The sequence below is a fragment of the Scardinius erythrophthalmus genome (genome assembly GCF_964197995.2).
Source record: "Scardinius erythrophthalmus genome assembly, chromosome: 7".
In the NCBI taxonomy this organism is placed as follows: domain Eukaryota; kingdom Metazoa; phylum Chordata; class Actinopteri; order Cypriniformes; family Leuciscidae; genus Scardinius; species Scardinius erythrophthalmus.
In genome coordinates this window covers 40,575,952-40,593,966 of record NC_138227.1, presented here as the reverse complement: position 1 = coordinate 40,593,966, position 18,015 = coordinate 40,575,952, and the positions used below count along the sequence as shown (strand labels likewise).

Here is an 18,015-nt window from a genome sequence, read left to right as displayed (position 1 = left end):
CCAGGTGGCGCAAAGGGACATTGTGCAAAACAGCAGCAAATGCCGTATTTTGAAATGTAAGTGGGTTAAATATAAAACCCTAAGCCTAATAGGCATATTTTTCATATATATAAATAGGCCTATTAGGCTACAACAGAATAGAACCAAAGATAGAATCAATTTTAGAACTGAAAAAATAGAATCAAAAGTTAAAAATAGAGACGATATTAGGAGCAATGACGCTGAATATTTTTACTATTCTATTGAGGAATTAGATAAATGAAGAGCTCTCGTGAGCGATACAATTGCACAGTAATTTATAGTGATTTCAAAAGCAGTCCTTAAAAAAAAAAAATACATGGAGTAGTGTGGCATAATTTTTGAGAGATTACGCGGAACACGTTTTAGTTAAGATCCTGGTTTCAATGCCCTTAATGTATATAGGCTAGGCTACTGCTTTAAAAAAAAATGTCACAACGCGTTTTGAGATTGTTTTGAATTAAACATTGAAGTTTAAAATGTAGTGTTTTGATGTGCAAGATGTGTATTTGTAAATCCGGTGATGCGTGCATTGATTTTTATCAATAAATAGTGTTTTCTGACAGTGTCGACTGCAAAGATGAAGTTGACGATCGCCATATTTGTAGTGAACGCACCTAGAGAGAAATGCACATAAAGACATAATCAGAGAGTGGCCTTTTTCTTTTCGTTTTGAATTATTTCGTTTGAAGACATTTCAAGCTTTGTGTATTTGATGTATTTATCATGTCTGTGTGAGGCATAGGCTGAGTTTCGTTAAGTTAGGAGGATGAGATGCGCTCCAGCTGACGTGCAACGCAAGTGTGACCGCGCGGGCGCCTCCATGATTAGTGTCTGTTATATTTGCTTCTCTTACCTATTAAAAATAAGTTAATTTTAATAATAAATAAATTCATTAAAATTAAGATACAATTTATAGAAAACGAAATTCACTTTAAAGAAAGGTTTTCTACTAAACAATGAAGTGGTCAAAATCATGTCTGACCCACTCCATATCCATCTCTCGATATAATGCATCCTATCTTCGTGCTGTTCACTTTTCATATTCAACATAGATGGAAAAAAATAACATTATAATATTTTAACAAATATGATACTAATTGAGATTATTTAATGTCTACAACAGTATAGTAGGCCTATAGACTCTATTTGTACAAATTGCTGCACATTAATTTAATTAAATGAAACCTTGTAACGAATTCACACTGTAGGGTAGACTGTGTACAGTTGAGACACCTTAAATAACTTGCGTTTGCAGCAAGCACAAGTTGTGATTTTTGCTGTGCACTTGCATATTAGTGTCAGCTGGGAAGGAAATATAGAGACCAGACCTCTTGGAACTTTAATTGAATACATAGCGTTGGTAAAGCATACTGAAATTACATCCCTACAAATTTATTAGGCCCTACTGAAAATAAATGTATCGAATTTAAGCAAAGTAGCCTAAATGTTAAGACTGTAAGCCCTTTGCTTTTTACGTAGGCTAGCCTATAAATGACTCTTATATCCGACTTTGTGTTAATTTAATTTGTAGAGGATTTTTTTAACTCAAACATTAACACTGAAATAAATTAAACTAAATTATTGTCATTTTTTTGGCACACCTCGACGAGTGGCGCTATGCATTGTTCTAAAGCCAGGTTTTATTCTGGCATGTTGAATTAGTGTTCGACAAACGCGGCGGTGCGTTCATTTGAATGAAGAGCGCTTCTCGCTCGTGCGAGCGAACACACACTGGAACGTTAGGCCATGTCGCAACGAGTGAATCGTGGCCGAGTGGTTGAACTCACGTTCCGATCATTTAGATGACACAGGTTCGAATCCCGAACTAACTTGGACTACTGATATTTTTATATTAGCCTATGAATGCATTTTATAGTCTATTGTTGATGCAGAGAGATGTGTCTAGTTCTAAAACATAGTTTTTTGCTTATAGCCTATACAAAATAAAATCACCATGCATTTCCATTTTACACTAAGGAACAGATATTATACAATGACTTTACTTCTGTAGCCTATAATAATTCCAATCGTAATTTCAAAAGCAGTTCTGTTAAAAAAAGTATATATATATATGACGTTTAAACGACAAACAATAAAATCAGAACCAGTATTCTGTTGCGTTCATGGTTCCAGTGAAGTAATGCATCCACGGCTTTTCAAAATGTCACAAAGCGTTTTGAGATTGTTTTGAATGAAATCAAAAGTTTATAATTAAGTGTTTTGGCACACCACGATGAGTGGCAAACTCTTTGTTTTGTTTTGCAAACTAGCCTGTGGGGGGTTTGGAGAAGGCAATAGTTGCTTTATCGTGGGGGTGCAGGACAGAGGTGTTAATGTTCCGTCTTTCATATGGAGAGTGTCGGAGCCAGCCTGATGAGCAGGCAAAGGCAAAATTATTTTAAGGTTTAATCTCAAATCTCCAAAAGTCCATAGCCTATGTACAGTAGGCCCTAAATCTTATTAAATTATATATTGTAGTTTTATTGATTGTATTTAAAGGTTTTCCACACACAATTTCAATTTAGCAGATACAGAGCTCTTTAATTCGCGATCAACCTCGTTTTATTGTAAGGTGAATTCAGCAAGGCATGCTGTATCTTTGAAGGAACAAAAGCTATTTGTTACAGTTTTTTCTTTCGTGATTTGTGTGGATGACACACAGCGACATATACAGTATTATCAGCTGTATGGTGTTTTTTTTACGCTGAAATGCGCGCAGTGAGGGAGACCAAAACTTACTAAAAAAATATCCAGCGCAAGAGAGGCAAAGAAAAACGCCTGTTCTTAATTTATGTTGCTTTGAACTTTTTTCATTTTGTACCGTTTATAATGTGAACTATGATGTGAAAACAATAAAACAAACTACACAGTCACATTTCTGAGAATGAGAGCTTTCTTTTGATATATGATTTTTCTGTTTTGTGAGATACGTAAAAAATATATATTCATATTTACATTTCTGCATCGCCATTTTGGGGGAGGAGCGATTTTGTGACGATTGTTTTTTAAAGCTATATATTAATTATTTGTGTTCCATATACACAAATATCATTATATTCTGTGTAAAGATGAGATTTCAAGATTTAAAATGATACCATATATGGGGTGATAGTATCTCCAGAAACATTAAAAAATTAAGTTTAAATATAATGAAGTAGCTCTAGGCCCCGCCCACGGGCACGCAGAGTGGAAGAGGTTAAAGAATTCAATTGATAATCATAACAACATGTAAGCCTATTTAATTCTGAATATAACAAAGAATGCTTAAACCGACTAACATCGGTTAGTAACTGCAAGTCCTGAAAATGTTCAAATTTTACGGTAAATTATTTTTATTTATTTCACTGTTATGTTTCAGTTAATAAATCTACAAACAAATTAAAATAACACGAAGTAAATGACAAGTAACCTATTGACATAGCCTTTCTAAATTATAGAAAAACTGGGCACACAATGTTAACGTGTGTCTACTTTGTTTAAATTTAATGAATTTGAATTCGTTTAACCACAATATTTATCTTGAATTTATCTGCGACCTCAGCTCAGATTACTGCCGCGGCAGATTACGTCATAAAGAGAATAAACTGACACTTTTCAAAGTCTGTGATTACAGCGCCACTCAGCGGTAAAAGGCAGCAAATACACATCCCAATTTTGCCGCCGCGGGAACGGCGGCGGTAAAAGTCTCATTCTGGTTGTCCACCATCTGTATCCTTGCTCGATGAAGAACGAGACAACACAATGAGCCCAACAGGTGGTTGGAATTTAAAATGTTGATTTTCGCGCTTCAGGGCAGTGACGAGTAGCTTACATTATGTAGTCCAGTGGTTGTCAAGACACCCTAGGCACAACCGCAATGACCCTGAACAGTGGTTTAATGTCAACATTGTGACAACGCTGTAACAACCTTCACCACACAACGTATTTATAGCAACCTTTTGGCCATGTTGATAAAACGTTGTTAGAAGGTTGGGTACGTTGTGCCAACGTTCTGTGTTTGCTGGGTTAATGGGCCAGTTAAAATAAGCCAAAAAAAAAAAACGGGTTCCCCTTTATCTCTGTTTCAGCGCTTTTCTGCGGCACTGAGGACAGCGACTCAGTAGCCTACCTGAATTTAATGCGAAGGCTAATTAGCATAGGTAAAAAAAAAACTTAAACAGGATTTTTTTGTTGCTTTTTTAATACAATTAGGCTACACTTTCATTTAATTTATTGTTTAATAAAATTATAGGCCTATTATTTTTAGTTTACTAACAGCAACAACAGCTGTAAAGTTCAAGTTGACGATCGCCATCTCCGTAGTGAACGCGACTATAGAGAGAAATGCACATCATGGATTACATAATCAGAGAGTAGCCTATTTCTTTTTGTTTTAAATAGTTAAAAAGACATTTCAAGCTTTCTTAAGATATATTTCATGTCTGTGAGGCATACGCTGAGTTTCGTTAAGTTAGGATGAGATGCGCTCCAGTTCACGTGCAATGCAAGTGACCGCACGGGCGCCTCCATGATTATATCGTCTGCTAGGCTATATGTGCTTCTTAATCTCTTAAAGATTTAAAGTTTATTAAATCCAGGCAATTGGTTGATAAAAAAAATATTAAAATTAAGATACAATTTATACAAAACGAAATTCTTTCTACAAAAAGGCTTTCTACAAAACAAAACTTAATTAAGTGGTCAAAATCATGTCTGACCCACTCCATTTCTCTCGAAATAGTGCGCATCCTATCTTACTCGTGCGGTTCACTTTTCATAATCAACAACATAGATGAAAAAATAACATAATATTTTAACAAATGTGAAACTAAAATGAGCTAATTTAATGGCTAACACATAGGCTAGGGCTGGGCGATTTAAATCGCGATATTGTTATGCGCATCTCGTCAGTAAAGCCGGTTCCTTGATTAGTAGTAAATCGCCTTCACCTGCTTTCAGATGGAGCGGCATTTACCACAAAGAGCCGTAATTAACTGACAAGCTGAGCCATATCGCATTAATATCGCGGACGTATCGCCAGCGATATTTAATGCGATATGGCTCAGCTTGTCAGTTAACTACGGCTCTTTGTACACAGCAAAAACTCCAGTGTTAAATTTACACTCCTGGTAGTGTATGAGTCCACACTCAAGCGTGTTTAAGTTAATGAGATAATTAAGTGATTAATTTAGTGATGATTGAACATTATTGAAGACACTTGATGTTAACAAGCAGAATCACTGAAGGAGAAAATCACAAATTGTAAGTTACCGTTATGACGATCAATGGTTGCTTTAGTTGGGCTCTAGACCCATATATTATTAACTTAAGATTTTGTTTGTCTGTTTTTTCTGAATTATAATCACCAGTTGAACAAAGAAAAAAGTGATCTGATGGTGGTTATGTTATAACAATCATCATTTGAACTTGATCACTGAACTTATTAAAATCCTTCTTTCTGACTTCGATTTATGTTGTTGGTTAGTGAATCTGCATAAATGCGCAGAATTTTTGATATAATATAAAGGATTTCTTAAAAGTTGTTTAAAAAAAAAAATCATTATTTTAGGCACACACAGATGTCAAGATTCAGTCTATGCATCTCAACAATGGTGAGGAGCAGAATATTCAATTAGGAAAAGTAAATTACATAGACAATTCAGATCATAATTTATTCATACCGCAATGCATGATGGGAGCCATTAATGAGTTGTGATTGGTGGCAGCCACTGCAACATGCTTTATTATTGTCACCATTGTTGAGATTCACAGGCTGATTATTGATGTCTGTGTTTTAAATGAATTTATCTATATGTCTTTTGATCAGAACAATGTTAATTAAAAATTTTGAATTATAAGTAAGGCACTGATAATCATAGGCTGAAGAATCACTAAACTGCAGCTAACAGTTTAAACCAAACTTTCTAAATAAGTTTCCTTTTTCAGATCACAGCATGATTATGTCAAAACATAACCAACACTATAAGATAACATTTTACTTTGTTCATTTAACTGTTATAAATCAATAACAGCAGACAAACAACAGTAAATATTAAAGTAGACATATAATGGTCTAGAGCCCAACTAAAGCAAACACCCATCACCTTAATGGTAACTTACAATTTGTGATTTTCTTCTTCAGTGATTCTGCTTGTTAACATCAGGTGTCTTCAATAATGCTCAATCATCACTAAATTAATCACTTAATTATCTCCCCAGCCCTAAATGCCGCTCCATCTGAAAGCAGGGGATGGCGATTTACTACCAATCAAGGAACCAGCTTTACTGACGAGATGCGCATAACAATATCGCGATTTAAATCGCCCAGCCCTAACGTAGGCTATAGTTGGACTCTATTTGTACAAATTGCTGCACATTCATTTTATTCTGAATTTTGCACACATACGTTGAAAGGCATGATAATTTCACTGATAATTGTGCGTGCATTTATTAATTATTATCTTAATGAATAATGTAACAAGGACGAAGCATGTAAACTGCGTTGTTTGTTTAGAATGGAATGGATCGCAAATAGATCTGAATGAAGAAACGTACAAACCATAGAAAATGGGTAGCGCCGCGGCTGCAGGGCGGACGACAGAATGAAGCGTGCAAAGAAAAGTAGTGTGTGGGACCATTTCACCAAAAAGAATGACACAGATGTAAGTTGCAACTTGTGTGATACAGTGCTATCATCTTTCTTTATTATTGTTAGCACTACCTCAAACTAAAGCGGCGTCTCTTCGGAGCTGTCATTTTTCTTAAATGAGCCGCGGCAATGTTTCAAATGAGCTTCTAACGCTAGACAAACACCTTTATTTTCAACGCGATCACCTTGTAACTGTTACCCAAACCATTTCGAAACTAAGGAGCCATTTGTCCTCCTACATACAAGCTCCTCGGCGCCGCGTTTGCGGGACTCATGTTTCACGCTGTAGGGGATTTAAAAAAAGTGGCGTGAGTGTTCGGCCAAGGGCAGTGTGTGTGTGCGCGGGAGGCAGAGCGGCAGAGAGATGCGACAGAGTTGTGAAATTGCAGGCGCGGCTCGAAATGGCTGTTATTTCAAATAGCGTAGCATATTTTAAACTAATCGGTTAACCAGTTTCAACCGGCTAATGAGGCTCGGTGGTCGGTCAAGAAATTTTTTAGTTTTCGCCATCCCTAATTAAAACACCAGGTTTAAATGGGAATGTGTCTCCCTCATCCACTTGTGATCCGATCGACCAAAACGCATCTTAACTCCAGGTGTAAACAGGGCCATAGGTGTTGATGTGTTGTTGTGGAGGCGGTCAGTCACAATGTGGAGGAAGTAGAAAATGAGTGGTTTTGGTGGCTTGTGTCGTGGAATAATGAAATCTTCTCCTCTTAGCAAGAAATCTCTCAAAGTCAAGAAGTTCCAGAGGATAAGAGATTACAATTTATTGGTTCAGTCAACAAAGCCGAGATGACAGCTGATCATCTGACCATCTCATTCAAAATTCTCATTCTTATACAGATTCTTGCTACGTTTCTGTTTAACCTGTTCAATCAATCAGCATGTTTTGGGGTATTTTCCAAAGGCTTAGCCCGTCCCCTTCGCTTGCCATAATTAATTATTAAATCTTCTGACTTTTTTTAATTGTGGTGTGCCATTAACTGGTCTATTTTTAAAGAGTGTTCATCAGAGAGCTTCTCATTACCATTGTGCTGTACTATTTGGTGACTGGTACAGGTTTGAACTGAACCAGAACTGTTTCTTGTGTGTAATAAAAATATACTAAACTTGCTCTCAACAAATTTTAAAAATACCCCTTTAAAGTTGCGATGCACAAAAAAAAATTTTTTTAACCAAAACACCGAATAGCAAAACCGAAATGAAAGTTTTCATTTAGCTGAAAACTAGCCGAAACAGAAAATACTATTTATTTAATAATCAGTTAATTGATGGAACTTATTTAATGATCAACAAACATTTAAATTGCACATAAGGCATTGTTTATATCAACTTTATGTTTCTACTACAATTCCTTCATTTTGTTGTTGAAATATAACCATTAAAGTGGTGGCTGTAATTAAAAAATGCAGACACATTCATTTTCATGACAGATTCAAACATATCTTAAGTAATAAAGGCATCAGCTTAAGTAAAAATATAATGAATGTTTAATAAAGTGCTTATATTTAGCAAAATGCTCCTCAAATGCTCAACTGAGTTATTATTTTTTTCTCTCTAACTAAGCACAACACCTTGTGCCTACACAATACATATCTTTAATATAAATATTACAAATATTAAAAGTTACATCCATTTGTGGTTTAATAAATGAACAAGGCCACTTTGCTTTTATTCGACTATTTAGACACTTTACCATAAAAGTGCCCCCATTATGCTTTTTTCCGGATATTATCTTTGTAGGAAATCTCAGAAGTAAAGACTTGGATACTTGGTTGTATCTTCTGCAGGATTTTTTTATTGAGAATGTGCTGCAGTCATCAAGTCCAACTAGGGATCTGTACAATGTAGTTTTATATACTTTTAAGGGGCAGTGCATAGAGATAGAGACAAAGCACCTGGGTGACGACCTTAAACAAAGCATGTAAATGAAGTATCCAGATATAGGAACCCGTCTCCAGTCAACATAACTATTCAAAGAATGGGAAAGGGGCACCAAGAGCCATTAATGACAAAAGGTCAGAGTCTCAGTAATCCGGTTCATTTAACTTACAATGAAGAGAACAGGAACTGGCAGAAACATTGCTTAACAGAATCATTCATCTGATATCATCATCTTTACCTTAAATGCTAAACACAGTGTACCTTAGTTTTTCATGTGATGACACGTCAGAACATAGGATCAGCCGATCTTAAACAGATTCTTAAATTTGTAATCCCACACCTTTCATGCAGTGTGTAACATCCGCTTGTGACTGTAACATAACTGTGAAGTTTCAAAGATCAAAGTGCACGACAAACAACGTTATTTTCTCCTAAAAGAAAGATTCTTAACTGCCTGAAACGAGTCGTCAGTAATTCCAGTCTCACTTCCTGTTACAAACCTACGTAAAAATGTAACAAAATTTGCATAAGGCCAGCCTATGGTCTTCATTGGCTGCCCATGAACAATGTCTGCTTTGAGCTTCAAGCACTGTAGGTGTAGCTGAGGCCTGGAAGAGTTTGGTTTGTGTTGTCGACATGTCGAGAAGACGCTGTTTTTAGCGCCAGATATGGTAATGAACATTTTGTTTTTGACACGTGCTGTAAGCGTTATACCAATCACAACAGACTGAGCCATCTGACAAATCAGAGCAGAGCAGAGTAGACCAATCACAACACACTGACCAATCAGAGCAGAGCAGAGTAGACCAATCACAACAGACTGAGCCATCTGACCAATCAGAGCACAGTAGACCCTCTGAAAGGAGGGGTTAAGAGAGACTGAATCTTCGAATGAACCGTTTCAGACTCTTTGAGAAATGAGGTTATGTGCAGTGTATATTAAGAGAGAAATATAGTGTTTTTTGACCTTGGATTCATGTAAACCTCGAAAACAAAATCAGAAGCCTTTAAAATACCATAATAGGGTCACTTTCAAATGAAATAACTGACTTTGTATGTTGTGTGTGTTTAAATGTTTCCTGCATGTGACAGGTTCACCCCAACAGCATCCACATCTGTGCTGTAGTGGTGGAGTATGAGACTAAGACTGGCCGTGTCAATAAAGGAGTGGCCACTAACTGGCTGAAGAACAAGATGCCCACCGACAACGGACACAAGGCTACAGTGCCCATGTACATCCGCAAATCCCAGTTCCGCCTTCCCTTCAAAGCCACAAACCCAGTCATAATGATCGGACCTGGTACTGGTATCGCACCCTTCATTGGCTTTATTCAGGAGAGAGGCTGGCTCAAAGAACAAGGTAGGAGTCGCGCAGGTCATGGACTTCTGCTGTTATGTGCTTATTACAATCAGAAGAGGCAAGGGAGGCAGAGACATTCTCCTAAATGTATTCAAAATCAATGCAACCACTGAAGTAATCGCATTTAACTTTTGTTCTAATTGATTTGCTTACTATGTGCATAAATCAGATGCATGATATAAAACATGTTGTTTCTATATGTTTCTGTTTTCCATATTTTTCTTTCATACACAGTAGCCCAGGTGAGTTTTAAACACTACTCAGTGACTTTAGTAGTGAACTTTCGTGCAAAGGAATAGTTCACTTAAAGGAACACTCCACCGTTTTTTTAAAATAGGGCTTATTCACATTCTTTCATACATTTAGATAGGTTTGTAAATGCATTTTTGTCTCAGTGCATGCATTGTTTTAGTTTGACAGGGTCGGCGCTAGCTTAGCTTAGCACAATGAATGGAATCCTTTGTTGCCAGCTAGCATGTCCTGAGTAAAAGTGATCAAAAAAAAAAGAAACCCACGTAATTACTTCTTGCGGCCTGCGTATTCACAACGAGTACAAATAGCGGTGCAGATTAACACTAGGTGATTTCCTAGGCAGATATTGACTTGGGACTATATTATGGGGAAGCACAGGTGAAGCACAGCTACTTAGGCGAAGCACTGCTACTTGGGCGCAGAGATATCACGCAACACATGAAATCCCACGACTTCCGTCAACATACCGGCGTGCAACGAGTCAAAACACAGAAGAAGAAGAACAACAAGCGTGACCTGCACCGAGTGTCTTCGCTTTTGGATTGTTTATTTTGAGAAGTTACAGCTACAGTTACAACAAACATGGTAATTACCTGCGTAGCAAAAGGTTGTGAGAACAAGCAAAGGACATAGACGAATGTAATGTTTCACAGAATTCCATCGAATGTGGAACTGAGAAATAAATGGCTAGCTGCTCTGGAGATCTGTACTTCAACGCCTCTCTACAAAATCAAACAGTATCGTGTTTGCGAAGAGCATTTTGCACCGGAGGACTAAGTTACTTTGAAAAAATGGAATATGGGTCCAGAAAGACAGTAGCGTTACTACGTCTGAAACATACGGCCGTCCCATCCCATCTATTTTCAAAGCACAGGCAGAACAAAGTGCACATGTAAGTTGCCTTTTATTACTCTTCCTTATGTTAATCTGTGTCTTTATTTGGTTGTAAGATAGATGCTGAGAAGCTGTATAGACTACGGTTCAAATAACGTTAGCCTCCTCTAGTATAACGTCTTGAATTCAACCTGTTTAGCATGAACAACCAAACTAAAATAAAAATCGCTGTTATCGTTACCTGTAAAATGAAATGACTGAGGGCTAAGTTAGCTATATTTCTCTCACCGAGTTAGCCTGGTTCTTTTGACTCAGGAGTTTTAGTATAACTACTAGAGAGGAGAAGGCTACAAGCAGTTTACTATACATGTGTCATGTTTAAAATAATCACTTACTCTGTGGACAGCTGTCCATTTGGTCCATTCGGCGTGGGGCGTTTTTTCCAGTTCACTTTATCACACCGGAAAAAAAAAATCGAGTACTGCCGGATGGATCAGCGCCGTGAAATCCCCGGTAGCTGTGACACAACTGCGGGCACGCTCATCTTGATCTGACGCGTTGAGCCTGGTCATCGATGGCAGCAACTTGTCACACTCGCCAGAGCACCGACACTCTATTTCAGTCGGCATATTCCCCCAATAGCCAAAATAGCCAGGCAGCTACTATTCACACTGGTATGTTGACAGAAGTCGTGGGATTTCATGTGTTGCGTGATATCTCTGCGCCCAAGTAGCAGTGCTTCGCCTAAGTAGCTGTGCTTCACCTGTGCTTCCCCATAATATAGTCCCAAGTCAATATCTGCCTAGGAAATCACCTAGTGTTAATCTGCATCGCTATTTGTACTCGTTGTGAATACGCAGGCCGCAAGAAGTAATTACGTGTTTTTGTTTTGTTTTTTTTATCACTTTTACTCAGGACATGCTAGCTGGCAACAAAGGATTCCATTCATTGCGCTAAGCTAAGCTAGCGCCGACCTTGTCAAACTAAAACAATGCATGCACTGAGACAAAAATGCATTTACCCACCTATCTAAATGTAGGAAAGAATGTGAATAAGCCTTATTTCAAAAAACGGTGGAGTGTTCCTTTAAAAATTCTGTCATCATTTACATTTTCATTTACTCGCCCTCAAGTTGTTTCAAACCTGTATGAACACAAAAGAAGATGTTTTGAAGAATGGCGGTAACCAGACAGTTGATGGACCCCATTGACTCCCAAAGTAGGAAAAAAAAAAAGCATGTAAGTCAATGGGGTCCATCAACTGTCTGGTTACCACCATTCTTCAAAATATCTTCTTTTGTGTTGAGCAGAACAAATAAACTCATACAGGTTTGAAACGACTTGAGGGTGACTAAATGATAACAGAATTTTCACTTTTAAGTGAACTATTCCTTTAAGAGCAGTGAGTGATTTATTTTCTCGTTTTCTTTTGTTATTAGATTAACATTAATGACACAGATGGCAGCTGTTGTACGAGTTTACCTAGTGCATGGATCTAATACTGTTCCAGGTTAAAGGGATGGTTCGGAGTAAAATCAACCTAGGGTCCTTTGCACCATGACCTCGAGCCAAACACCCTCCAGAAGCCTTTTTTCCCTTGATCGAACATTATTAAAGTTAGAGCTTATTTAGAGATAGCAGCCGGATGTCTTAGTGCAGGCGCTAATGGGTCCAACTTTCCAATGCCTCGTTTTATGAGTACAGAACCTATTTGTACTACTGTAGAAGTTTGGTACCATTCTGGGCATTATTAGTGGGGTAATTTACAAGATACATCATAGGACCCATTAGCGCCTGCACTAAGCCATCCGGCTGATATCTCTAAATAAGCTCTAACTTTAATAATGTTCAACCAAGGGGAAAAAGGTTTCTGGGGGGGTGTTTGGCTCGAGGTCATGGTGCAAAGGACCCTAGGTTGATTTTACTCCAAACCATCCCTTTAATAACTGCATTACTTACACAGTAATTTCACATCAGGACTTCTCTTGTATCTTGTAACTTCACTCTCAGAAATGTTTAGTTTTTCTGGCCAAGTTTTTGCATTTGTTCTTAAAAAAAAAAAAAAAAAAAAAAAAGACTAATTTTATGTTTGTCCCAGACGTTGATATAAAAACACAATACATTTTTCTACAAAAAGGTACAGTACAGTCTAGGTGTGATATGAAGAGTTCACAGGTTCCTGGGTCACGTCCTGATCTCACTCTTACTTGTCCTCACGGCTCTTTGGGCCCTATCTTGCACCCAGCGCAATTGACTTTGTACACCGACGCATGTATCATTCCTATTTTGCACCCGCGCAAAGCGCGCTTTTCCCTCCACAGAAGCACGTCGCTAAACTAGGGAATGAACTTGCGCTCCCTGGGCGGATCAGCGCAAAAAAGGAGGCGTGTTCCAGCGCAAACGTTCCTTCATGCTATTTTGCAGGTTTAGAAAACAGTTGCGCCACTAACCAGGAAAATTTTTTTTAAAGTCAGTAGCGCGTTGCGCATGTTATTCATATGCTATTTTAAGGGCGCATGCTTGGCCATAATCCATGTAGCGTGTGCACAACGCGCATACACTTTGATTCTCTCATCTACACAGAAGCAGCAGTTTTCATTTTTGCAAATCATACATTTTTACGATAGATAGATAGATAGATAGATAGATAGATAGATAGATAGATAGATAGATAGATAGATAGATAGATAGATAGATAGATAGATAGATAGATAGATAGATAGATAGATAGACAATTTATTATAAAAGCATACATCTAGCTTACACATTTACCGAAATTATCATACGCCTTTTTAACCGAAGTTAATTTGGGTGGGTTTCTCCATCCCCAACGTCCCTGACGAGAGCGTTGCTCTCCTTGGCTGTGAACCGATCCTTGCGCGCGCCTGGCAAATCCGCCGTTATAATAGGAATCCGCTTTAGAAAAAGCGCGTCTGCTCTTAAAGGGAATGTGAGATGACTCTCTGATTGTTTTATTTCACATTACGCCCAAACCACACCTATGAATAATGAAGCTACTTTAGACCAACCCATTTTAGATTTGCGCCTGGCGCAAGAGTCATTTATCCCGCCGGGAAAATTGCAACAGCGCCAAGACCCGCCCACAAAGTTACTTGCGCTTTGCGCTTTGACACTTGCGTTTCAGATCGTTAAAATAGGGCCCTTTAACTCTTATAGAAAGAGAGAAGCCCAAAAATAACAATAATTTTAAAAAAGCGTTACCTGTTGAATATTTCATATGCAGTATATCATTGTAATATTTCACATTTACCAGTTTCATGTACAATACCTGTAATAGAATTGCTTTGGTAGCCATGACAGATTCATACATACTTGTTTAACAAATATATTTATGTGCATATATTAGGAGTATAATATTATCTTTTTTATGTACTTTTTATAGTTATGTATCATTGGGGCCAGTGTTTGGGTATGCATTACAATAATGCATCATTTCCTAAAAAAATAACTAGTTTTGTTACTTAGTTATGTTTTTTGGAAAGTATTGGTTAATAAAGTGAGATCATAATACATAAAGTATATTTGTGTAATTTAACATTTGATTATTTAACATATTCAATTTGCAGGTTTGCATAATATTCTGAGTTTGCATATCAGTGTTTTGATTCATTTTAAGGAATCCTGAATCTGTTTTTGTGCAAGTGAGATGAGTTCACATGAGCCTGTTCATATTTAGTCTAAATCTACAATAATCATCATGTTTACTCAACATCTCTGTATTTACTCCTGATTTCTCTCCACATGGGGACAGGAGAGCTGGCAGTCAATACATGCGTTACTTATATATACTTAAATTTTAAAGTAATATGTTACATTACTAGTTACTTGAAAAAAGTAATCAGATTGTGTAACTGGCGCTACTTGTGATGTGTTACCCCAACACTATTAGGATCTGCATTACCCACTACACTAGCATCTAAAACAGTGGGAAGTTATGTGCAAATCCCTACTTTTGTAACCCTCATGCAATCAATATCTTGATTTCCCATTTGTAGGTAAGGAAGTTGGAGAGACGGAGCTGTACTTTGGCTGTCGTCACAAGAACGAGGACTTTCTGTACCAAGAGGAGCTCGAGGAGTTTGAGAAGTCTGGCGTTCTGACGGCACTCAATGTAGCTTTTTCCAGAGACCAGGCACACAAGGTACGGTAACACACACACAGTTATTTTGGCCCACTATCAAATATGTCTCCCTAAAAAACTTTGGTAACATTATTTTTGTAATTGAGAGCCAAAATAGGAAAAAGAATCCACACTTCCTCTCTGACCCCATCTTATATTTAATCAAAAACCGTAAAAGTCATGGCATTAATACATCTATGAATGAATCATAGGAAAAGGGAGAGCTGTTCTGTTTTTATAAATTGTTTAACCCTTCTCTGCATTTCTTACTTTATTTGTATTTACACCCAGGTGTATGTACAACATCTCCTGAAGAACAACAAGGAGACTCTTTGGAAACTAATCCACACAGACAATGCCCACATCTACATCTGTGGGTGCGTACATTTCAGAACTAGTCCGAAAAATCAAAAACATGCTGAGACACCATGAGACAGAGGCATCCCTGAATCTATTCTAATGTTGCCCGTGATTTTCCTCCCACAGAGACGCCCGAAACATGGCTAGGGACGTGCAGAACGCCTTCTACGAGATCGCAGAGGAGCTGGGAGGAATGAGCCGCGCTCAAGCTGTAGATTACGTCAAGAAACTGATGACTAAAGGACGCTATTCACAGGACGTCTGGAGTTAAAGGACCCGCAACATTCCTGATTTTTATAAGGAAGAGTTTATACGTGTTTGCTTTTATCATTCTGACATGTTTGTCTAAGAGAAGAAAACACTGACACACATTCCCTCATTCTGAAGTGAATGATGTAAAAAAAAAAAAAAAAAGTATTAAAAAATATAAAAGACTGCGTAGAATCACGATTTTAACATACTAATCAAACATGTTATGCATGGAACCTTATAATCAAATACGTGGTATGGGTTGTGCATGAAGAAACTTTAACTCACTGAAAAACGGTTCTTCATGGAGTATGAGATTTTGACTGATAATTGATGATTTTCTTGTTAATTTCTGAAATATTTTGGAAACCTTCCGAGGTCATAAACAGTGCAAACATGTACTGTGGAGGTGGATCACACTTATTTTTTTATAGTTCTCTAAAGCATTTCAATGTCTTTATTTTTTGTCCCACCTTTTTTTTTAAATATGGCTGAATATGAATGTAACCATTTCAAACTGGATGACCCTCACAGATTTAATGAACCCTGTAGGTGCCAGAAATGCTCAACCCTGTTCTTTTCTCATAATGTCACTGGTAACGACTACACTAGACGTAACAGACTTACTCATTGTATCTCTAAGAGTGTGTGTATATAATGCTGAGACACAGACAAGGGAAGACATGCTGGTCTGAAGAACTGATTTGTCAAGCTCTTGTGCCTTATTTACTGTGTAGTTTGCATTTTAATTAGTGGACCTTGAAGACCAGTATTGCTGCTGAAAACTTTACTATTTTGGGAGATGACAGAATTCTAGAAGTAGAAGGAGTAGTTGTTTTTTGGGCAGGAGCTCATCAAGTTTTATATGCAACCATTGTTTCCAGTACATTACAACTTTTTAGGCATTTCTTTGTAATGATTAAATTTCAATTTAACATCACCTTTGTCCTTAACCCTTTTTTGTTCACTTTCACCTGTCTGATTTGATCCTCTACATGTAAGGACGGTTTTGTTGTCTATAATCTTAGAGGTAGTTTGCCTATTATAAAGGTGAAAAGTTTGGTCACCTACTTATTCATTACTATTTTACACATTTTAGAATAGTATTAAAAGTCCTCAACACTAACATCTGTGGAAGTGGGAAGTATGGATTGAAGAAAAATGCTCATCACGGCAAAATTTATTTGATTGTTACCACTGTTGAGTTTCGCATGCTGAAAGTTGTGTGACACAATTAAAGTCACTTGAATGATCAAGTCACAAGGAGGATTATATCAACTCCATTAATAGTGGGATGTTTTACCATAGAATGATGTTTTTGATAACATTACATTGTCAAATTTGGGTTACTAAATAATGTAGTTTGAAGATAGATCACTTTTTAAAAAGCAACCTATTATTTCTCTTCCTTTTAAACACAAATAAAAAAAATTCAAACACCAGTAGGCTTTACAGTGATTAAAACTGAAACATTCACAGATGCATTAGAGTTAAACCTCTGTTAATTCTCAATACAAACTTCTGTAGGCGTCTGACAGAAATAAAGTCAGTCTGGTTAGTAATAAGTGAAGCTGGTAATGCTGTTTGTGGAGTTGTTTAATCCTCCTCTGCTGAGATCTTCACAGATTTAATGTCTTCTTGTCTCTTCAGTTGATTTCATCTAAGACTGTGGCTGAAGTCAGTTGTAGTTGTAGTTCTTGTGTTTCTGCTCGTCGAGACTTGAAAGTTAGATGAATGTGAATGTGTTCAGTTGAGTGTGCTTAGTACAGTAGATTTGGTTTAATTAACGAGACTTAATATCACATATGACAGGAGAGCAAAAACGCAACAATGTCCTAGATCCAACCAGTGGTTTCGCAGACAGTGGAATTCTGGGATGAAACTTAGTGCTACGGACTCAGGGGAGCCAGCTGAGTGCTGATAGGGGTTTCATCAAAATATTTCGAAAGCTAAGCTTAAAAACCACCGTGTCCGCAAAACCACTATTTTCCCGCCAAATAGTGGTTTCGCGGACACTGCATTTTTATGCAAATTAAGCACTGAAATGACTTGAAAATTAGTGTGATGTGTTCAGTTGAGTGTACTTAGTACAGTAGAGGTGGTTTAATCAACAAGATTAAAAAAAAAAAATTCAGTCACCATCCACATTCTTCAGTCACCATCCACAATCTCTGGTCTCAACATGAACGAGGGTTAGGAAACGCTTAAAAAGCGGCTAGGGCCCTCAAACTCTAGGGCCCGACTCAAGGGCACTAGACGACGGAACTCGCCGAGTTTCGGGGTC

The 18,015-nt window shown here is 37.5% G+C and overlaps 1 protein-coding gene across 1 annotated transcript in view; it reads left to right on the top strand.

The window, feature by feature from the left end:
• The window catches only part of porb (P450 (cytochrome) oxidoreductase b), a 56,595-nt gene extending 39,457 nt beyond the window's left edge, over positions 1-17,138 (top strand). The window contains exons 13-16 of the mRNA XM_081369882.1: positions 9,629-9,896; positions 14,998-15,143; positions 15,414-15,499; positions 15,609-17,138. Coding sequence (XP_081226008.1) covers positions 9,629-9,896; positions 14,998-15,143; positions 15,414-15,499; positions 15,609-15,753 — 645 coding nt within the window. The 3' untranslated portion in view covers positions 15,754-17,138. The remainder of the gene's footprint in view (positions 1-9,628; positions 9,897-14,997; positions 15,144-15,413; positions 15,500-15,608) is intronic.
• Positions 17,139-18,015: the final 877 nt, after the last annotated feature.